The sequence below is a fragment of the Pongo abelii genome, chromosome 7 (genome assembly GCF_028885655.2).
Source record: "Pongo abelii isolate AG06213 chromosome 7, NHGRI_mPonAbe1-v2.0_pri, whole genome shotgun sequence".
Lineage (NCBI taxonomy): Eukaryota > Metazoa > Chordata > Mammalia > Primates > Hominidae > Pongo > Pongo abelii.
Window position 1 is genome coordinate 71,855,742 of NC_071992.2, and position 24,478 is coordinate 71,880,219.

At 39.5% G+C, this 24,478-nt stretch overlaps 1 protein-coding gene across 1 annotated transcript in view; it reads right to left on the reverse strand.

Moving 5' to 3' along the window:
• The window catches only part of BPNT2 (3'(2'), 5'-bisphosphate nucleotidase 2), a 35,680-nt gene extending 13,775 nt beyond the window's left edge, over window positions 1–21,905 (reverse strand). Inside the window, exons 1-3 of the mRNA XM_002819105.6 lie at window positions 21,519–21,905; window positions 8,372–8,534; window positions 6,388–6,483 (exon numbers count right to left, since the gene is read on the reverse strand). Coding sequence (XP_002819151.1) covers window positions 6,388–6,483; window positions 8,372–8,534; window positions 21,519–21,905 — 646 coding nt within the window. The remainder of the gene's footprint in view (window positions 1–6,387; window positions 6,484–8,371; window positions 8,535–21,518) is intronic.
• Window positions 21,906–24,478: the final 2,573 nt, after the last annotated feature.

A 24,478-nucleotide genomic window follows, 5' to 3' on the forward strand; every position in this document is an offset into this window, starting at 1 on the left:
GCCATTCACAGTTTAGAGAAATGTAAAGAAATATAAAATCATAAACTGCACAGAATTATAGTACGTATTACTGAAATAATTTTGTACCACCCCCCCCCCTCCAATGCTATTGTGTGAGCCCAAGTGTCATGAGCACCCACTTAAAACCCCATGTGACTTTGGGAGGCTGAGGCGTGCAGATCACGAGGTCAGAAGATCGAGACCATCCTGGCTAACATGGTGAAACCCCGTCTCTACTAAAAATACAAAAAATTAGCCGGGCGTGGTGGCGGGCATCTGTAGTCCCAGCTACTCGGGAGGCTGAAGCAGGAGAACGGCGTGAACCTGGGAGGTGGAGCCTGCAGTGAGCTGAGATCGCGCCACTGCACTCCAGCCCGGGCGACAGAGTGAGACTCCATCTCAAAAAAAAAGAAAAAAAAAAAAGGAAACCTATGTGATGTAATCATCTCTGTGTGAGCAGTTTCTCTCTCCGGCAAATTGCTTATCATGGTAAAAAGTGATCTTTTGTGGGTTTTGCATATTTTTCATAGTGTTTAATACAATTTCATAGTGTTTAATGAAAACTTTGAATAACACCATGAGACTCATTTGAAGAGCCACTAGTGATGCCAGAAGTGCTCCCACCTAGAGAAAAATCATGACATTACAAGAAAAAGTTGAATTGCTTGATATACACCACAGATTGAGGTCTGTAACTGTGGCTGCCTGCTATCTCAAGATAAATGAATACAGCGTAAGAATAATTGTGGAAAAAAAAAAACAAGAAAACTCATGAAGCCATTGCTGAAGCTACACCAACAGGTGCAAAAACCTTAACACTTTTTAATGAATTACCTTTTTATCTCATATTGAAAATGCAGCTATTATGTGGGTACAAAATTGCTATATGCCTAAAGGCTTTAGCATGATTCAAGAAAAAATGAAGTCATATGACAACTTTAAAAAAACAGAAGGTGAAGAATCTAAAGCTGTATTATTTAATGCCAGTAAAGGATGGTTTGATAATTTTAGAAAGAGATCTGGTTTTACAAAATGCCAAGATAACAGGAGTAGCAGCTTCTACTAACCAAGAGGCAGCAGACAAGTCCCCAGATGCCATTAAGAAAATCACTGAGTTCTGTCTGCTTGAACAGGTTTTCAATGCAGACAAGTGTCCTATTCTGGAAAAAAAAAAAAAAAAATTTAAAAAAAGGGCCACAAAATACATTTATTAGTAAGGAAGAGAAATGAGCACTAGGATTTAAGACAGGAAGGGATGGGCTAACTCTACTGTTTTGTATAATGCAGTCAGGTTTATGACCAGGACAGCCCTTATCTACAAAACCGCTAAACCCCGAGTCTTGAAAGGAAAAGATAAAACACCAGCTGCTTGCTAGTCTTCTGACTACAACAAGAAGGCCTGGACAACAAGAATCCTTTTCTGGATTGAGTCCACTGATGCTTTGACTCTGAAGTCTGAAAGTACTTTGCCAGTAAGGGACTGCCTTTTAAAGTTCTTTGAGTACTGGACAATGCCCCTGGCTACCGAGAACTCCACGAGTTCAACACTAAAAGCATCAAGTGATCTACTTGCCCCCAAACACTATGTCTCTAACCCAGCCTCTACAGCATGAGGTCATAAGGACCTTTAAGGCTCATTATACAAAGTACTCTATGGAAAGGATTGTCAATACTAACAGTAGAGAACCCTGACAGAGAAAATCATTCAAAGTCTGGAAGGATTACACCACTAAAGATGCCACTGTTACAGAAAAAACCCATGAATTCATTAAGCCCAAAATAATAAGTTTCTGCTGGAAAAAACCGTCCAGATGTTGTGCATGTCTCCACAAGATTCATAACAGAGGCAATCAAGAAAATCATGAGAGTGCAGATATTATTTTTAAAAGGTAGGGGGTAGAGGGTTTCAAGATAGGGATCTTGGAGACATTCAAGAGTGAACAGACACCACACCAGATGAATTAACAGAAGACGACTTGATGGAGATGAATGCTTCAAACCAGGGCTAGACAATGAGAAAGAAGATGTAGAAGAAGCAGTGCCAGAAAATAAATTGATTTTAGACAAACTGGAAGAAAGGTTCTCATTATTCAAGACTGCTTTTGACTTCTTTTATGACATGGACCATTTTACGATACAGTCACTGAAACTAAAGCAAATAAGGAAGGATTGGTACCATATAGTAAAATTTTTAGAGAAATGAAAAGTAAAAAAGTCAAACAGACATTACAACATATTTTCACAAAGTTACATCAAGTATATCCTGCCTCTCCTTCCACCTCCTCCACCCGAGACAACAAGACTAATAATCCTTTCTCTTTCTCCTCCTCCTCTGCCTATTCAATGTGAAGACAAAGAGGATGAAGACCTTTAGGATAAGCCATTTCCCTCTTATTCAATCATGTATTTGCTCTTATGATTTTCTCAGTAACATTTTCTTTCCTCTAGCTTACTTTATTGTAAGAAACAGTACATCATAAATATGCAAAATCTGTGTTAATCAGCTCTTTATGTTGTTAAGATTTCTGGTCAAAATGAGGCTATTCGCAGTTAAGTTTTTAAGGAGTCAAAAGTTACACACAGATTTTCAACAATCAGTGCCCCAACCCCTGCACTGTTCGTGGGTCTACTGTACTACACTTACTTATACATTTATATATTACTTCAGTAAAATACTATTCAAGTATCTCTTGATTCTAAGAATTTCAAACTCAAGGAATTAATTCTAATTAAGTCTGATAAAAATTTTTATAAGCTTTGCTCCAACTACTGCCAACAACAATAATATCTAGTTCCCACTATAGTGAAGTGTAGCTAAATTCTGGTAAACATACCAATACTTAACAACTGGTATTCCTCCAACATCAACATACCGTCTGGATCTGAAAATAATATTCCAGGAGGAGGGCACAAGCAAACATTCAGTGTGGGAATGGAAGGTCAACCTAACACAATTATAAACGTATTGATTATTTTAGAGAGTTTGCGGACTAGCAAGCACCTTTGTGTTCCAGTACATTGGGCAAGTTAGCTGCATTACAGAAGAATGGGGTATTATATTACTAACTTAAAAAGACATTTTTAGAAACCACTTTTTGCTAAGTTAGGGACGTTTGACTTCTTTAAGGTGGGTAAGCCTACAGATGAGACAAGAATATATATTCTTATTAAATAAAGGTTTCTAAAAAGGGGCATTTTATTATCCCTATTCTTCCCCCTAATACGTACAGATGTGGAAATCAATGCCCAGAGAATGTCAATCTATTTGCCTATCTAATATCAATTTCCTCTTCATTTCCTTTATTGAGCTTCCAATTCTCTTTGGAATAGCAGGCTTTGTTTGCAGCTAAGGGTGTCATGTGACATTCGGCCAATAAAATGAAGCAGAGGTTTAATGGATAGGACTTCCAAGATATTTTTTTCCTCATACAAAGAATATCTAGGGTAGACCTTTTGTCTCTCTTCTTTCTCCTTTCTTTCTGCCTAGAACAGAGAACATGGTAAATGAGAGGAGCCACCTTTGTGAACATGCAAACAAAAAGCTACCTTCTAAGAAAAAAAAGCAAAAAGAGAGGAGTCAGATCCTTATACGTATTATGGAGCCACTAAAGCACACCTATGCTTTGGCCTTCTTGTTAGTTGAGAAAAAGAAACCCTTGTTGAACCACTGTAATCAGATTTACACTGTGTGTAGCTAAATGCCATTCTAACTGATATAGTGAGATAATAAGGGACAGTGTCAAAAGAACAAGAGGGATTCAAAGACTTAAGCTCTGTATTTAACTTTTATATGCCTGTTTTTTTAATTTAAAAAAGTCATAATTTCCATTTTATATTCCTTCCAGAGTTACTGAAGACTGAAAAAACTTATGTCAATGCACTTCATAAACTGTGAAAATATAAAATAATTGTAAGATACTATTAAGGAGTGGTTAGTTCTTAGAGTAACATTTTGAACTTATGGTTTCATGATAGGAGCTCCTAAGTCCATTTTTTCATCTACAAAAAAAGATGTCTTTCCTTGTCACATAGTTACTGAAAGGTTCAAATGAGATAACATTAAGTATACTGCAAATTGTTAAACATGACATAAATGCTAGAAATTATGGAGTTACTATTTTGAAAGTGGTGTGATACTGATTTGAATAAAATTTCTATGGTTGATTCTACCACTAATTTACATGAATGACCTTGAGGAAGGTATTAAATTTTTGAGTCTCATTTCCTCATTTGTAAGTGAGAGTACTGATTTTAGAAACTGTGTCCCTCTCTCTGTGTAGCAGTACTATGCTGTACTCCAACATCCACTTTCCCTGTTTTCCTTGAATGACAGAATCCCTACATTTTAGTTTGGATGGCCATTGAAAATAAGGACTACATTTTTTTGCCTCCTTTGTGACTAGGTTCTAGATAGCAATGGGATGTGAGCTGAAGAGATGCATGTTTGACTTCACAAGTCAAACCCTTAGTGGGAAATGTCCTCCACGTCTTCCCGTTTACCCTTTCCACGGTGAAATACAGCTGAAGTGGTGAGCCATCCTCAGTTACACAGAGGACGACAACAGCAAAGCAGCAATAGAGATAGTACTGCATGCCTGGCACCAGGGAACTACCTTGGCAGTCATGGGCTGCTTATATACTGTCTGTTAGAGAAGAGAAAAATAAACTACTTTGTATTCAACCTCATATATTTTGGTGTACATTACAGCAGTCTAAATTAACGGCCTAGTGTGTATCTTAACTAATTCAGTAAAGATTAAGGAAAATATGTGAAGGTAATCCATAAGCCATAAAGCAATTATATAATTAATCTTACAGTATATTGTCATAGCAATGGCACAAATCTTTTGTAGCTTATCAAACCATCAACTTTAAAAATTATTTGAATTATAAAAAGAAGAAAAAAGGTCAGATAGCACAAAGTGGACTTGATTTTGAAACACAGAGCCAACACTCAAATAGATGTTTAGCCAATCTCAGAGCAGCCAGAATTTGGGATTCAGTTATTCAGCAAAACAAATACATAATTTTAGAGTAATCAAAAATTAACTTTGTCTTTCCGTTTCTCCCCACTTCACAGACAGCCTTTTTATGCAATTATCAGTCACGCCCTTAAGACACAATGGGGATGACTGCAGTAAACGACGGTAGTATGGGATGCCCATTGTATCAGTGTCCTAAAGCTGCCATAAAAAACTACAGGTTGAGAATCCCTAATCCAAAATTCCAAAATCTGAAATGCCAGGACAAGCACTGACATGATGTCACAAGTGGAAAATTCCATACTGGACCTCATGATAGCTCACAGATACAACTTTGCTTCAACCATAAAATTATTTAAAATGTTGTATAACATTACCTTCAAGCTATGTAAACAAGCTATATATGAAATATAAATAAATTTCATGTTTATACTTGGGTCCCATCTCCAAGATATCTCATTATATATATGCAAATACATTAAATCTGCAAGGTGAAACACTTCTGGTCCCCAAACATTTCAGATAATGGATACTCAATCTGTACCACAAACTTGGTGGCTTACAAAAATATATATATTTTCTTATAGTTCTAAAGGCCAGAAGTCTAAAATCAAGGGGTCAGCAGGGTGAGTTTCTTCTGGAGGCTCTGAGGGAAAATAACTTTCATGGCTCTCTCCTAGCTTCTGGTGACTGCAGTCCTTAGCCTATTAAAGACATCACTCCAATCTCTGCCTCCACCTTCACATCATCTTATACCACGTGTCTATGTCCTTTCTCTTTCTTATAAAAACACTCTAATTGGCTTAAGAACCTTCTCTAATCCAGTATAATCTCATCTCAATGCTTACCTTAACTTTCTGGGTTGTTATGATTAAACTGTGTCCCCCAAAAAGATATGTTGACATCCTCACTCCCAGCACCTCGAAATCTGACTTTATTTGGAAATAGGGTCATGGCAGATGTACTAGGTTGAGATGAGGTCACACTAGAGTAGAGTGGGCGCTGAATCCAATATGACTGGTGTGCTTGTAAGAGGAGAAGAGACACAGACACACAGAGAGAATGCCATATGATGATGGAGGCAGACACTGGAATAAGCACTTATAAGCCAATGAACACCACAGAATGCTGGCAAATTGCCAGCTAAGAGAAACACAAAAAGATAGTCCCTTACAGGTTTCAGGGAGAGCATGGCTCTGCCAGCACCACAATTTTAGATTTCTAGGCTCCAGAACTGTCAGACACTACATTTTTGTTGTTTAAGACACATACTTTGCGTTTTTTTGTTACAGCAGCCCTAGGAAACTAATACAGAAATGGACACAAATTTAGGTACATGACAGTAAACACTATAGACAAACGGTTCAACAACAATAATTCTTGAAAGCTCTAGCAAATTTCATACCTGTATATTCGGAAAATGGCTTATGTATAACTCCTAGCATGGGTTTACCATTTACAGCCACACACACCATAGTAGTGACGTACTTTCGAAGATCCTCTATGAGAAAAAAAACAAAACAACATACACAAATGCCAAAGTAATGTGCATAAATTCAGGATACAATATTACACTTTAGTTCATTAAAAAATTTATATACATGAAATATCTTTCCAAAACAATCCCTTCAAGCAAATAGAGTCCGAGGGCAAGAGCCCGTTTAAAGGAGTGGCTAACAGTTCTGGTTCACGATGAGATACCATCTCACACCAGTTAGAATGGCTATTATTAAAAAGTCAAAAAATAACAGATGCAAGTGAGGTTGTGGAAAAAAAGGAATGCTTATACAACGTTGGTGGGAGTGTAAATTAGTTAAGCCACTGTGGAAGACAGTGTGGCAATTCCTCAAAGGCTTAAAGAAAGAAATACTATTCGACCCAGCATTCCCATTACTGGTCCAAAAGAATATAAATCATTCTATTATAAAAACACATGCATGTGTATGTTCATTGCAGCACTATTCACAATAGCAAAGACATGGAATCATCTTAAATGCCCATCAATGATAGACCAGGTAAAAAAAAAAATGTGGTACATATACACCATGCAATACTATGCAGCCATAAAAAAGAACAAGATCAGGTCCTTTGCAGGGGCATGGATGGAGCTGGAGGCCATTATCCTTAGCAAACTAACACAGGAACAGAAAACCAAATACCACGTGTTCTCTAAGTGGGGAGCTAAATGATGAGAACACATGGACACACAGAGGGGGACAACACACACTGGGGCCTTTCAGAGGATAGAGAGTGGGAGGAGGAAGAGAATCAGGAAAAATAACTAATGGATACTAACTAGGCTTAATACTTGGGTGTTGAAATAAATCTGTACAACAAACCCTCATGACACAAGTTTACCCTATGTAACAAACCTGCACTTGTACTCCTGAACTTAAAAGTTTTAAAACAAATTGCATTTAGAGTCAAGACCCTTTTATATTATTAAAATCACACAAACAAAAGAGTTCTGGTTCTACAGGCATTACCTGGGTTATTCTCCTAGCCCACCATTTTGTTAACTGAATGTCTTTGAGTAAATTACTTAAATTCAGCTTCCTTGTCTATATAATACAAACAATAACTAAGCACTCATCTTTAGGTATAAATTAACTTTTAATTAAAAAAATCAAATTAGACTCTTAAGATAGTCCCTGCACAAGGGATGTGCTCACTAAATGTTATTATTATATGAACAGGCCAATCTCAGTTTAGGAATAACTTTTTATGACCAAATTTCTCAATATTCCATATTTCTATTATCTACTCCTGAAAAGTTCTGTGTTGTAATTTTAGTTACTATTAGATATATACATCTAGTGTCTTCTCCCTGTTCTCCAAAGTTATGTATTGATTGTTATGGTTCAAATTCAGTGCAAAAGCACTGAAATATAAAGGTAAAAAGGTAGAAGCCTCCACATTTAGGGAACTTACCATCTATCAGGATAAATAGATAAATTTTAACATATAAACCAAATGAAGAGTGAAAAGGCAGAAATTAGCTACCTCTGGGTAAGAAACAAGGCCTGAGAGGGGATCTACAAAAATAAAATCTGACTAGGACTAGGTAAAAAAGGGGACTGGAGGGACAGTAGTTCTGTTTTGTTACTTACTTGCCTTCTGGGTACCTAGAAATTTACTATTTTGAATTCCAAAGTCAGACGTACATGCATTAAAACTTAAATTCCTAATATCCCGAGTAAACATTAAATTCTGGCTAAAGAAGTTTCTTCAATTATAGGTGTCCAATATAAAACATTCCGCTACTACTGTTAAAAATGCTTCTTTACTGAACAATCAGTGAGCCACTATCACCTACAGGAAGTATGCCTTGGTTCTGGTTCTCTACTACTAAACGTCAATCAAATGTTTTGAGTTCAGTTTAAATGTACCTGTATATTCCTGTGTAGCATCAAGTGGGTCAATCCAGACAGTAACACTTTCTGCTGGTACCTCTTTAGGAGTAGTTACTTCCTTTAGAATATCCTCAGGAATCTTATGATCCCACAAGATAACCTCCTGATCAGCTGCATCCACGTGTTCCTCAGTATTAATCTGCATTAAAAACAGGTGACAGTTAAAAAAGATAAGAAAAACAATCACTATTTGATAAACTACAAAAGAAAAAGTATTTCAGACAAAAATCTCACAAATTATAAATAAGTAAATCCCTATTTTTATTTCTTTTGATGCTCCATATTGCAAAATGAAAATGACAAAAAAATCCATGACATCAGGTCTTTAAATGCTTCCCAATCTAATATTCAAGCCTGGTTTGTTGACTAATCAAGACAGATAATTCGGATATAGAGAAATATAGAGAAACTGAGCATTGAAGAAACAAGCTATTTAAACCTTAACAATGCTTTATGAAAGATAATAGCTCTAAAGTATGAAAATAGACAATATTCTGGAACACAACACAAGAAACTAGAGTTAGAAGAAAGACGTATCACAGAATAGGGAGGTACAGTCAAATTTTCTACCTTTTTTTTTTTAACTAAGGAACAAAATTAAAACATAAAATAAATTTGACTTACCATACAGATATGTAAGGATGTGGGGTAAGGAGAGAAATATAAGTAGAGAAAGGGTTGTTACGAGAATAGAGGAATATATTCTCTCCTTACCCCACACCCTTACATACACACATATATACATATACACACACACACACACACACAAACCCCCCTTACATATATATATTCTCTCTATATAATATATATTATATATTATTTCTATATATAACGTATATATACATGTGTTTGTATAGTACTTTATGTAAGTATTCTATTCATTTACAAACACATTACAGATTCCTTTAAATTGAGATTGGTCAACTTTGGCACGACTGACAATTTGGACTGTATAATTCTTTGTTGTGGGGCTGTCCTGTGCATTGTAGGATGTTTAACAGCATCCCTGGCTAAATGCCACTAGAACACACCAGATGCCAGCAGCAACACCCTCAGGTGTGACAAACAAAAATGTCTCCAGACATTGTCAAGTATGCCCCTGTCCCATCCTATGTAAAAAACACTGTTTTCAACCGTGTGCTTCTTAATGCATCCTAAAATATAGTCTAATTTGTAAAATAGTGTTTTAAAAATAATGTTTTGGCCAAGTGTGGTGGCTCACGCCTGTAATCCCAGCACTTTGGGAGGCGGAGGTGGGCGGATCACGAGGTCAAGAGATCAAGGCCATCCTGGCCAACATGGTAAAACCCCATCTCTACTAAAAATACAAAAATTAGCCGGGCGTGGTGGTGCATGCCTGTAGTTCCAACCACTCGGGAGGCTGAGGCAGGAGAATCACTTGAACCCCGGAAGTGGAGGTTGCAGTGAGCCAAGATCACGCCACTGCACTCCAGCCTGGCGACAGAGCAAGACTCCATCTCAAAAAAACAAAAAATAATAATAAAAAAAATGTTTTAGAACTGCATTTACTTTTGTAAACTGGCATATACCAATTGACTAAATCTAAGAATTGAGTGTTCTTTAAGAATTAAGTTAATAACAGATCATCAATCTTATTTGAATACTGCCTCACCACGAGACTTCTATCACATCACAATACACACACACAAGAAAAAATGTCCCCAAAATTTGGATTTTAGTTAGGGACTTACACTCTCAGCAGGACAGGCTGTTGGGTCCTGTGCTTTCTGACAAGCTCCCTTTCCAGAGTAGATCATGTTTATGCTACATGTGATGCCATGCCTAGACCCCATGCTACAATGCCAGAGTGATTACAGCATTGACAATACATGAGTACTGTCAATACACCATCTCTCACCTGTAGTCTTCAGAAAGTCACAGACACACAGACATGATTTTAAAAAATACAACTATTAGCAGTCTCCAGAAGGTACCCTGAAACACCCCAAATTATCACAGGAGAGGTTAAAAATAGTAATATTCTAGAAACATCAAACCACTTAAATCATTAAATATCTTTTTTTTTTTTTGAGACGGAGTCTCACTCTGTCACCAGGTTGGAGTGCAGTGGTGTGATCTCAGCACACTGCAACCTCCACTTTCCAGGTTCAAGTGATTCTCCTGCCTCAGCCTCTGAGTAGCCGGCACTACAGGCACCCACTACCACACCCAGCTAATTTTTGTATTTTTAGTAGAGACGAGATTTCACCGTGTTGGCCAGGATGGTCTCGATCTCCTGACTTCATGATCTGCCCCCCTCGGCCTCCCAAAGCACTGGGATTACAGGCATGAGCCACCGCGCCTGGCAAATCATTAAATATTTCTCAGTATAGAGCAAAGTAAACATTCAATTTATTCACTTATGTCTTTATTAATTCAGCAAATGCTTATTGATTGCCTACTATATGACAGACACAGTTACAGGTCCTAAAGATACCACAGTGATCAATGTGAGACAAAAATTTCTGCCCTGTGGAACTTAGATTCTAGTATAGATAAACAACAAGACACATGAAGAAACATGTAGTATGCTGGATAGTGATAAAGAGGAAAAAATAAAGACCAAAAGGACAGAAAGAGTGTTGTTGGAGAGTAGAGAAAGGACTGTTAGAGAGTACAGGAAGGGTTATTCTTTAAGAAAAAGGGGTAGATAGGATTAAGAAAGGGTGGCTAGGCAATTATTCATAATGGCTAAAACCAGAAAACTACTAATTCCATCAATTAGTAGTTTATCCATTATCCTGATGAATGGATAAATATATTTGGTATATCCATACAATGGAAAGTTAGCCATATATAGGAATAAAGTATTGATCATGCTAAATCATGGATGAACCCCCTTGCTTTGTGAAAGCATCAACATACAACAGATCATATACTGTCTGATTCCATTAATGTAAAATGTCCGGAAAGGCAAATCTATAGAGAAAGACCAATTAGCGTTGCCTGGGATAAGGGATAAAAACAAGAATAAACAGTTAATGGGGACAGGGGTATTATTAGGGTGGTGAAAATGTTCTAAAACTGATTAATGATGATAGTTGTACAATTTGGCAGTTCTAACAATTACTGAATTGTATACTTGAAATACGCAAATTGTAAGATATAAAAACTATGCTGCAATGAAGTTGTTTTGAAAAAAAGGTAATGTAGCTAGAGAAGCCCCTCACTGAAAAGACGGTATTTGAGTGAAGAGATCTAAAGAAAATAAGCCTGGCAGGCATCTAGAAGTGCATTCTAGCCCAATAAATAACAAATGAAAAGATCCTAAGGTGGGAATGTGCCTGGTGTGTTCAGAGGGCAGCAAGGAGGCCAGCAAGGCTACAGCAGAGTGAGCCAAGGAGAAAGCCTAAGGAGTTGAGGTCAGAGAGTAATGGAAGCCAGATGGTGAAGGACCTTGCAGGCTGCAACACAGAGCCAGTTGCCTTCCATCATAACAACTATTAACAATGTGCAGAGGGTCCTAGTCATTGCAGTAAGCTAAAGGGAGAGAGGAGCAAGTGGGGAGGTACAAAGTTTAGAAAGAAAGAAACCAATCCATAATATGAAGTTGATTATTGAGCACTGAGAAAATCTAAAACAGCTTGCAGATAAATGCAACTCCAATCAAAATCCCGTGTTTTTTGTTGTTGTTGGTTTTTTTAACCTTCTCCTTGGAAAGTGGACAAGCCATTTCTGAAAATTACATGGTAGAACAAAAAGTCAAGAAGCAACACAACATTTTGGGAAGAGCGGAAAAAAAATAGCATCATGGTGTGGTGACTTACCTTACCAGATATCAAGACCAGAATAATTAAGACAGTGTGGCACTGGTGAGGCATTTTGGCTTCAGAAACCACTCTTAACAACAATGCCAGACTACCTCAGATGAATGAAGGTAACAGTAACACCATGCAAAAAGGAATAAACTTAAAAAAAAAAAAGAAACGTGACTCCTAGAAAAGACGAAGTAGCTTATGGGCCCTAACCACTGTAGCTTACAAAAAAGGCAGTGCCAAGTCTGGCAACTACTGAGCTTCACTGATTTTTTGCACAATTCAAGTCAGCTTCTCCATATACTTGCAGCTGAGTATGAGCGAACACATTATAGAACAGTATTTGAAAAGATCTTCACTGAGAATCGGGTTAGGGAGAAACAGAGCAGGAGAACAAGAACATTAGCACAAATACCTAATCTGCTTTTGGGTAACTGCTATTTACAACCTGCCACAACCACTACACATCTACAAATTTGAAAAATCTACTACCCACCAATGTAAACAACCTTATCAATAGTTGCTATGGTCAACACCAGAAAGTCTTCCTCTATCCTTTTTCACGTGCCACATCCAATCAGTCAGTAAGTCCTGGAAATTCCACCTCCCAATTCTAAATATGTCATCATGTCTACCAAGAAAATCTTAGTTTAGGCCACCATCTCTCACCTGGATTTCTACAATAGTCCTCAATTGTTCTCGCCTCCTACAGTATATTCATTCACCCATTCGTTCAATATCTAATGGCTATATACTCTAAACTGTTTTGGGCATTGGAATACAGTAATGAACAAAATAGACAAAATCACTGCTTTTACAGAGCTTCCCTTCTCACCCCAGCAACCTGCCATCTTCCTAAATCAGACCATGGCACTCTAGTTTAAAACCTTCCAATGGTTTCTCATTATGCAGAGATAAAATCCAGACTCCTTATCATAATCTACAACATTAAGTTCCAGATGATCTGGGTAATGACAGCAGTAAGTGCTATCCCGTAATCTCTCTCTTGTTTGCACCCTTATTTACTGTACCCCAGATTTACTCGTCTTCTCATGGTCACTCAGCCTCAGGGCCTTTGTACTTACTGTATTCTTCTGTTTGTACACACTTTCCCAGATCTCTGCATGACATCCTGGTTCTTATTAAGGTCTCGGCTCAAATGAGACTGCCTCAAAGTGGCCTTTCCTGACTACCATTGATAAAGAAGGACCAGACACTCTCCCGGCATGACCCTATTTTTTCTTCTTCAAAGCCCTTATCAGAAACGATGTTACATTTACTATATTGTTTACATTTACTATCTTGATCAGCTAGAACGTAAATTCTGTGAGTGCAAGGACACAATTTTCTTCATTACTGTAGCTCCATCCCCATTGTCTAAACCAAAGTAGGTACTCAATAAATACACCTTAACTGACAATATTATTCTCAGCCACTGTAGTTTTTCATTTCTTCCCCATAATCCTCTTCCACTCAACCTACTCTTCCTTCCTCATCCTTACTGCCTGTCAAAGACCTCAACAGGGAACTGAAGCATAAGAAATCAACCCAAGCTCCAAAAACCCATACCTACAAACAGCCCTGGCCAATCCCTGCCCCCTCCCGACACCCAGCCAATCACTCCCAAAGAAGCCCATTATGGTGGGAATGAACAATGCACCTTTTAGAGAACCTATAATTTTAGAAGGGTAAGCATAAAAAGGTTCTAGAAATCAGAAAACACTAAACTGATCTTGGTCTATGCTGATACATAATAGCTCATCTTGCAGTCTCCACCTATACCTGGCAACTATCAAAACATTCTCAGATCCTTTTGTTAGCCTCTATGTATAGCAAGTAGGGATTTCTTTAGGTTAACTTGCCTCCTGTGTAGGCATTTCTAGTACTCACAATGTCCACTTTTCTTTTCCTTCGTGAACATCTGGGAGACTATACTTCCCATATGCCTCGTAGTTAGAGGCAAATGAGAGTAATTCTGGCCAGTAGAATATGGACAAAAATGTAGATGTACAAAATATGGACAAAAATGTGAATGTGCATCACTTTCTGGCTTAGGCAATAAAAAGAAAGCTCCTGCCCAATTCTCCAATCTCTTCTCTTTCCCTGCTATGTTGACATGGCAGAATCACATATCAACATCAACCAGGTCACAGTCACTTCACGGAGGACAATTGCTTTGTAGAGTGTCAGGCTTCTGAGAATTGGAGGATGTCGTTACTACAGCATTGCCTACTCAGTCTTTCCTGACTAATGCATTTTCCCTTTTATAAAAGTAAATACTCCTAAGTAGTTTAAGAGCCAGAAGAAATTCACACATGTGAATCAATTTAATTTGAGTCTCTTCCTTTAAACCTCAACCTTGCATCAGGAACTCTGAGAAAAAACAAAACAAAAAATTGTTGTTACTGGATGGGAGGTAGGGGAAATAGGAAAAATAATTTGGGGGATAAAATAGTAATAGCTAGGTGCAGATCTGAAGGCAAAGCACAGCTTAAATGAGGCAGCATTAGATATGAGAATAGGTACAGAATAGTAGGAGTGTTCCATAATTGTGAGGACAGAAAATGTTTAATCTATATGCTAAATAATACCTTAAAATTAGTACAACCAAGTCAGGAGTCAGGAATCAAATGCTTATGCAATACAAATGCTCCTCAACTTACAATGGGGTTACGTCCTGATAAACCCATTGTGAATTGAGAAGCATTTGTACTGCATAAGTTGAAAATATCTGAAGTCAAAAATGCATTTGATACATCTAACCTACCAAACATCACAGCATAGCCTAGCCAACCTTAAATGTAGTCAGAACACTAACACTAGCCTACAGTTGGGCACAATCATCTAACACAAAGCCTAATTCATAATAAAGTATTAAATATCTCATGTAATTTATTGACTACCCTATTAAAACTGGAAAACAGAACAGTTGTATGGGTACTACAAGTACAGTTTCTTTGCAATGAATGGCGCATATCATTTTTGCACCATTGTAAAGAAATCCTAAGTTGAACCATCTTAAGTTGGGAACCATCTGTACAAAGGTTCTTAAGACAAGTTTGTCTATTTAAAGATTTTATTTAATTATATGGACATATACACACACATATACATATACATATAATACATATACACACATATGTGTATCTAGGCTAGTCTTTTAAATTCCAGAAAGGGGAAGGAAACTATTCTCCATCAGTATTGTCAAAGTTCAAGGCCCCCAAACACAATCAATGCCATTAGTATGCTAGTTCAGTTACTTTGGGGTTTGAAGGGACTTCTGGTTAATGCCTTAAGAAGGAATCGATCATTTACTTCATTTCTCCATAAATCATTATATCCTAACCTCACACAGTGCCTATCATACCATAGGTGTGATAGTTAATTTTATATGGCAACTTGACTGGATTATGGAATGCCCAGAGATTTGGCTAACATTATTTCTGGTTGTATTTGTGAGGGTGTTTCTGGAGAAGATTAGCATTTGAATCAGTGAACTCAATAAAATAGACTGCCCTCTCTAATGTGGATGGGCAGCACTCAATGTTTTCAGAGTGTGAATAGAACAAAAGGAGGGAGAAGAAAGACTCTGCCCCTTCTTCTGCCTTACTGCTGAGCTGAAACATCAGTCTTCTCCTGCCCTCCAACTGAGACTACCACCACCAGCTCTCCTGGTTCTCAGCCCTTTGGACTTGGACTGAATCACATCACTTGCTTTCCTGGGTTTCCAGCTTGCAGGTTTCCAGCTGACAGATCAAGGGACTTCTCAACCTCCATAATCACATGAGCCAATTCCTTATAATAAATCTCTATTGGTTCTCTTTCTCTGGAAAACTCTGATCAATACAGTAGGCATTCAATAACTATTTTCTTTCCTTTTTTTTTTTTTTTGAGATGGAGTCTTGCTCTGCCACCCAGACTGGAATGCAGTGGTGTGATCTCGGCTCACTGCAAGCTCCACCTCCCAAGTTCACGCCAGTCTCCTACCTCACCCTCCCGAGTAGCTGGGACTACAGACGCCCGCCACCACGCCCAGCTAATTTTTTGTATTTTCAGTAAAGACGGGGTTTCACTGTGTTAGCCAGAATGGTCTCGATCTCCCAACCTCATGATCTACCCACCTTGGCCTCCCAAAGTGATGGGATTACAGGCATGAGCCACCACGCCCGGCCTCAATAACTATTTTCTAAACATATAAATAAACGTCCCTCTACCTGTCCTATTCTCTTCCCACCTTTACAGAAACCTTTTACTATCAGCTATTATCTCTCAAATATATCTCTATAAACAATTAAACATGCTGTAGTGTCTCATATCTTAAAAACAAATATACCAAAAAGAAAGCACAGAACCTTCTCTTAGGAAACATAATACACCTAACACCCCAGCCAACTTCCTTAAAAGCCCAATTTCTCACAAGACTTGTCTTTACTCACTGTCTCCATTTCCTCACCTCCTAATCATAGGTTGCCTGAGTTCAAATGCCAACTCCTCAATTTATTGGGTATATGAATAATTTAGGCTAGTCACCTAAACTTTCTGAGCTACAATTACCTCATTGGTAAAAAGGGACAATGATCTAGCTCCCTGTAAGGTTCTTAAGAAGACTGAAAGAGAAAAGGTAAAACAAACTTAGTACAGTGCTTAGCACAGAGTAAGCATTTAATAAAGGTTGGTTGCTGCTATTCTTCTTAAATGATTGTTTTCAGTCTTCATTATCCTTGGTTCAAGGCCCTGATATTCCCCTTTCATGTTATATTCTCTCCCTAACCAATTCTGTCCACAACCAGTTTCAATTAACATCACAACACCGATGACTCGCAGATTTGTATTTTCAGTTCAGATGTTTCTTCAGAGCTTCAGACTCATATATTCAACTGCCTCTTTGACAGCTCCCCTTGGACATATCAAAGGCATCTCTAACATAGCAAGTCTAAACTGGCATTCATAATCTGTCCCCCAACTTAACCACCACTCCCCTTCACCAGCAACAAAACCCCAATTGTGAAAGCTATAGAGGAGTTATTTTTGACATATCCCTAAAAATTCTTTCATTTCCTTCTACATCTATCTTCTCTACAACCATAACCCTAATTCAAAAGATATTAGCTCTCACCTGAAAAAGGGCCTCCTAACTGGTCTCCCAGTATTTACTTTGCTCCCCTCCAAACCATCCTCCAAGCAACTACTCTGAGTCCTTCCATTCATTTTTAACACTGTAGTTAAGAGTATACTTCTGTTACATCTGCTATACTGCCTTATATAGAGAATTAGACAGACCTGAGATGATTCTTTGATCATTAAGTTAATCTCAGTGACTCTAAGATTATTCTCATGGTGAAACCCCGTCTCTACTAAAAATACAAAAAATTAGCTGGGCGTAGTGGCGGCACCTGTAGTACCAGCTACTGGGGAGGCTGAGGCAGGAGAATGGCATGAACCTGGGAGGCAGAGCTTGCAGTGAGATGAGATTGCGCCACTGCACTCCAGCCTGGGCGACAGAGCGAGACTCCACCTCAAAAAAAAAAAAAAAAAAAATTTCTAGCTGGACAATCTTTGGCAAATTATTTAGCCTCTCCAAGTCTTTACCTGAAACATAGAGGCTGTAATACTTAACCTCCTTTGTTGCTGTGAAGATAAAATTAATAATGTCATTAAGAAGTTTAATTCAATTTTTGTGGCTTGCAAAAGGCTATGCAAATGTTAGCTAGTAAAACAAGCTCAGCATAACTTCCCCACTGCTTGAGTCCTGGTCCTCATCTCTCACATGGCCTGTTCTAACAGTCTCTAACTAGTTCCTATCTACCTCCAAATGCCCAAAGCCCAAAGTATGGCTTACTGCAGGCCTCAAGAAAAGTCAGCCAAATCTGGCCTTCTTTTAGTATTCTAGCAGTCAACTATGGACTAGGTCCAAATTCCTTTGAGCTTGGAATATGACCTAGCCCCTACCTACCTTTCCAGTCTCTTCCACAATAATTCTCCCAAGTGCATTTTACTCAAACTCATTCAATTACAAGAATTAGCTGTCCTACTATCTCTCGGGCCTGTTCCTTTGAACTAGATTCTTTTCCTCTGTTTTCAGTGCTTATGTCTACACCAATTACTAGTTATTCTGATTTTACAGAAGAGGAAACTATGGCTCAAAAAAGTTAAATGACTGGCCAGTACCACCTAGGCTGGTGACTGCACAAGATGTCAATGCAAGTGCTCTGTGCACTATATTAGTGCTTCTCAAACTTTTCTGGGACATACTTCTGTTGAAAGAGAGAAGCTTAACTTCCATCTCATAGGTCAAGGAAGGCACAGACCCAAGTGGCTGCTACCAGCTTGGAGTACCATGCTTTACCTTCAGATAAGTCATTGTCAGAACTTTGAACAAATCAAGTTGAGGATAGGAGCCCCTCAAACAGACAGTCCCCTGTACATTAAATCAAAACTATAAATCTCGGTTTGTCTGTTCTGTGGCTGCAAACCCACTCCACAAAAGTATCGTCAGCCTTCATTTTCATCGTTACCTGCAAGGATAAAGAGACAGTGCTATACAAATGGCTGGAGTTACTATTACTTTGACATAATGAAGTCAAGCATTGCCAAAGTGTTTAGGAAGAGGAGACTAGCTGCCCGGAGGACTCTCTGGGATCTCTAACCTGGAGAAAACTGAAGACAAAAGGAAATCCAGGGAGCCTAGGTGAAATCTGAGTTTTGTTAGGACAGCAGTCACTTGTCTGGAGTATGATTCCTCAACTTGGGCATCAATTGACAAATGGAGCAGATAACTCTTCGTTACAGGGGGCTGTCCTGTGCATTACAGGATGTTTACCCTCCACCTACTAGATGCCAATAGCATCCCACCCCTGGTTGTGACAACCAAAAATGTCTTCCGACGTTGTCAAATGTCAGTTAGGGAACAAAACTGTCTCCAGCTGAGTGCTCTAGGATAACCTCTGGTATATCCTTTTACTAGGGAGTGAACATTACATATGAAAGCTCAGACTTCAGACTCTACATAGGAAAGTAGTGGGAGAAAACAGATCTTTCTACATTTACATAGGGCACTAGGATAAAAGAAAGAAGTATCTGTTGCTTCTCAATGGTCTTTTTCCACTAGGAAGTAAACTAAGTGGGATATAATTTAAGTTTCTTACCAAGAAATTTGGGGTGAGGCTTCAAAATCAACCAGGCATTTAAGACTGTACTTCTGGGCATTAGGAGAGGGGAAGGCAAAAAAGGAGAAAGATTCTTTTGGGTTGATTCTCCACTTAGCTGGCTACAATATTTGGCCTCTAGCCTATAACACAGGGGTATAAGGAGATCGCTCAACATGACACCATCCCTACTTTGACACTGTTTAAATAAGCACAAACCTCCTCTATTCCTTCAGTCATGACCCAACATGAATACTACAGAAGCACATGCAAACATTCAAATAGTCACAAGAAAACAAAAAGTTATTTTATATTAAGCCACAGACTTCAACATCTGCAATTCCAAAAGCTTAGCTTTTGTGTTAATAAAATGCAGCTCACTACCCTTGGCAGCCATTCCCTTATTGTTTGCTAATAAATGAGAATGCACACACATACAGATGTGTTTTCAACATTTAAGATACTTTTGTTTTTACTCAAAAAAGAAAAATCAACTCTGCTTGCTGTATTTCACTATTACTGCTTTTAAGCTTCTACAATTATAAGTTTTAAATAGCCTTCTAAAGATCTAGCTAAAATGTGGGATAGTTCATATAAGCTGGAGTGTCATGAGCCTCAGATTTCCCATTTGTATAGTAGGCAGAAATAAAATTTGCTTCTTAAAGTTGCTGTTAAGGATCAAATGAAGTCCTGTGTAGCCAGTATTTGGGCATGTAGAATATATTCAATAAATGCTTATTATTAGTACTGTTATAACCATTAAATAGCAATTTCTCTGAATCTCCTGTTTCCTCTATAAATTCTTGGGGAAAGAAACACATATGTTTTGTAAAGGGGGTAAAATATTTCATAAACACATCTTACATCTAGATGCAAAAAAATTTAAGTATTATTTGTGATGTTAAAAACAGAGTAGGGAAGAAGAAAAAGTGGAAATATTCTGTGTTTTAAGTAGAAATTTGAAAAAAAAAAATTCTAACGTTAATTACATCTGGTATCCAGTAGCTCATGATAGGAAATCCAATGTTCCTTTCCACCGGAAAAAAGAAAAAGACGAAAGAAAAGGGAGGAAGAGAGGAAAATAAAAAACAAAACCAAAGCAATATTATGATAGACTGGAAGAAGCCTTACACAAAATACATAACTAAACAATAACAATATTCTCCTCTTTCAAGATCAGCAGTAAAAGGTGAGTCACCTTCCAAAGAAGCCTAGGTTTGCACATCACTGTTCATCTAATAAAATTCCAGTGAAGACAATTTTTCTTCCCAGTAGCCAAAACTACAGTTAGGTGAGTTAAGATATATGTTAATAAGGTGCTGCTACGCTATGTTGAGCTCTTCCTCAACAAAATTTGCAGTTCCTGGAATTGCAAATTTTAAATATGCTTTATTCAACTCAATAGCAGCTCCAGTGAAATGATGAATTCAAAAAGTATTAATAACAAATCCAAAATGTCTGCATTTCCTTAAGAAAATGTCAACTCCCTTCCTAGAAACCTATCCAAAGAAAAGACAAATGTTATTTAATTCTTATTCTCTGGAGTAAATATGGATCTTTAATCAAGGGCCAGGTAGGATCAACAGCTGGTATATGTCTAAATACCTCCTTAAAGGGCCCGCAAACTATAAACTGAAGAGCGTCCTGACAAAACGACAGCTAAATGAGCATACTCATCCCCCACTCCCCCACCCCCACCACCGCGCGCGCACACACGCACACACAAATGCCCCGCACGCTAACAGCTCTGCAACAAGACTCGGTCTTTCAGCTGGCTACTGGCAGGCCAACCAGAAAATGTGTACTCCAGTTTCGACCCTTCTAGGGATGAAATCAAGGAAGGATAGAGGGTCTTGGTGGATTTTAGCCAACTCCTTAATTCTACAGAGGAGCCTGAAGCTGCGGGTGCAATTAACTTTGTCAGCCTTTTCGTTTCAAGGCCTTCTGATCCCAGGTACACACGGCGCACACCCGACCCAGGACGAGCCAAAAGGGCACGGGCCCTGAGTCAGACTACGTGCAACCTCACTCAGCTCCTCTGCTGTTTGTCTGACCTTGTGCACGTTAACTTCTGCGTCTCAATTTCCACATCTACATAATGGAACCAGAAGCTCCACACCCCATACTGTTAAGAGTCGACAGAGTCGACTGGCCGAGACGCGCTACCCGGCTCGAGTGGGCGCTCCGCCCGTGGGCTCCCACCTGGACGCTGGGGAAGGCGGTCTTGAGCAGGTAGAACATCTTGCGGTTGGACAGCACGTCGCCGCTGGTCATCTTGTCCTCGGCTCCCTCGCGCGTCTTCCCCTTGGACTTCTCGTGGAGGACGTTGCTCTCGCGGACGCGCCTCACCTCGTCGCCGCCGCGGACTGCGGCCAGCACTGACACAGCCAGCATCTCGCGCAAGTCCACGGTGCCCCCGTCGGCCGCGGCCGCGGGCCCCGCCGCGCCGCCGCCAGGCTCGCCGCCCAGGCCGAAGAAGCTGAAGCGGCCGGCCAAGAAGCCCGAGTAGAGGTGGTAGAGCACGCCGAGCCCCAGCAGGCAAAACACGGCCACCCCCAGTGGGGAAAGGCGGATGCCCATGGGAGCCATGGCGCGGGAAGCCGGGCGCTCCGAGCTGCGGCTCTCACAGGCCTCCCAGCGCCCGCCGCCGCCGCCGCCGCGCTTCGGGCCAGCCGCCCGCGGGCTACACCGGCGCCCGCTCCCCGGCCCCGGTGCGCCCCATCACTCCCTCCCAGAAAAGGCCGAGTTGCGCCGCGAAGACCACCAACGCCACCCCGCGCGCCTGACTCGCCAGGCAGCGCGGTCTAGGTTCTTCCGCCGGCCGGCTGGTCCGACTTCCACGTTAGCCTACGGCCGCGAGGTGAAAGGGGAGCGTGGGTGTGTATCCGGGTTACGCGACGGGGCGGGGCGAGGGCGAGGGCGAGGGGCGGGGAGAGCTGGGCACCTCCCCTTAGGGCGGGGCGAGACGGGAGGCGCTGGACTGAGCTGCCTTTCTTGGTCTGGGTGGGAAGGTATTCCTGGAAGTGGCGAGCAGCAATCCGCGCAGGAAAGTGTGCTGTGCTGAGTGCCTTGTGGATGTTTAAATTAAATATCCCATTGTACGACTATGGATGACTGTAATAAAGCCACAGTAACAATCTAGTCTTCTTATCACTCTCAGATTATTGAGGAATGGAGGAAAACACAATAAACCATTTTAAAAGATTGATGTGCAAGCTTTTTTAGCCAGCGGGGGTGTAGACAGCCTGTACCTTTAAGTCGCTTCTCCGCGCTATTCCCGGCAAGACGGGGAACTGGGCGGTAAGGGGAAGAATTTTACTTGGCTCTTTATTCTGTTGACATCTTTGTCGTGCCCTAAATGCTTATGTGTGTATAGAGTTTCCCTCCTCCACCTGCCAGAATAAACCATCCTTGAAGCAGCTGAAAAACATGCCTTGACCCGGGTTTTTCATAATGAAAGAAAACAAACCAGGCTTCTCTCATTTCCAAGGGTACTCGAGCCTGGCTCTCCTACCAGAGCTTAAGGAGAAGAGGAATTGCTTGACAGAGTCCACTTAAAATAGAGGTTATCCGGAGATGGTCAATCTAGAACATGTAATCTTTGAGTCAGTGTAGGCTCTCGAAGTGTTTGACAGAAATAACTACCTTCTACTATAACACCGATCTTAGCTAGAATGATAGTGAATACTTTATAAGTATTCATGAGTTTATCTTTAATCTTAAAAGTGAATATTAAGATGTATAGTATTGTTCTTAAATTTTAAAATATCTATATAAATCAACTTAAAATGTAGCCTGTTTTACTGTTCATAGCAAAACAGCATTGGTTTTAAGTGGACTTTAGAATTAACCACCTGAAAAACTGCAAGTATACCAAACTTCTAAACATCCATTGCTAAGCAAGTCATGTAGAGCCTGACCTTTACCCCTTACTTAGAGTTCAGGGCATCCCTAGAATTTGCATGTGATTATACAGATACAACAAAAGCACTGACTATTGATTGTTTGATTTCTCTGCCAGCAATCTAAGTAGCTTGAAAATAATCACAGCACAAAATCAAGTACAAATACAAATCAATGAAAGAATAATCCCTAGAGTATTGACAGCACCAGAACTTAAAGAACTAGCATCGCCTTTCTTGTCAGCTTTTGAGAGTAACTTTGCAATGAAGCAAAGCTGCTTTCAAATATCTAAAAGTGAATGTCACAGAGTAATTCTCAAAACCCATCCCAGGGATAAAGATAAAGATCAGGGTTGAAATATAAAGGTTTAAGTTAAACAGAACCACCCCAACCTACACTATGAGAGCAACAAAAAGATGAGTTAGATAGTAGTCATGTCAATATTAAAAGCATCATTGGGAAGTCTGAGATTTCTCAAAATAAACGGAATAATATTTTCCAAGGATATTGGAGAATAATATAGGGTCACATTCAGTGTGGCAGTATACACAGTATACCACTGAGGGAAATACTAAAAGTTCTGGAGCATTTCTACTGCAAAAAAGGGATTTAAGACTTGAGGGAGAAAATGCCAAGGTATATGGAAAGAAGGAGTGACTTTAAAGATTGTAGCTCCAAGAGGCATTCTAGCACTCAAGTGATAATTGATCCTAGAGAATGGGTATTAACAGATAACATTTAATCAACAAGAGAAGTTATGATAATAAGAAAACATTTGATTAATTACGTGTGGTACAGTGATGTCAGAAAACCTTTACAGGAATTTGATTGAAAGAAACTTGTTTTTTTAGTATCAAGTTGTCAGAAGCTTCAAACAATGCATACATACAAATGAAAATTATATGGCTTTCATATTAAGATTGTGGACAGTCTGTTCCTAAAACATAATCTACATCTATTCTTAAAACTGTTTTCCCCAAGATTTTGAAATAAACAATTAAATGTGTTAACGTTTAGGCCGGGCGCTGTGGCTCATGCCTGTAATCCCAGCACTTTGGGAGGCCGAGGCGGGTGGATCACGAGGTCAGGAGATTGAGACCATCCTGGCTAACACGGTGAAACCCCGTCTCTACTAAAGAAAAAAAAAAATACAAAAAATTAGCTGGGCGTGGTGGTGAGGGCCTTCCAGCCTGGGCGACAGAGCCAGACTTCGTCTCAAAAAAAAAAAAAAGTGTTTTTACTACCTCTCTGAGAAAGAA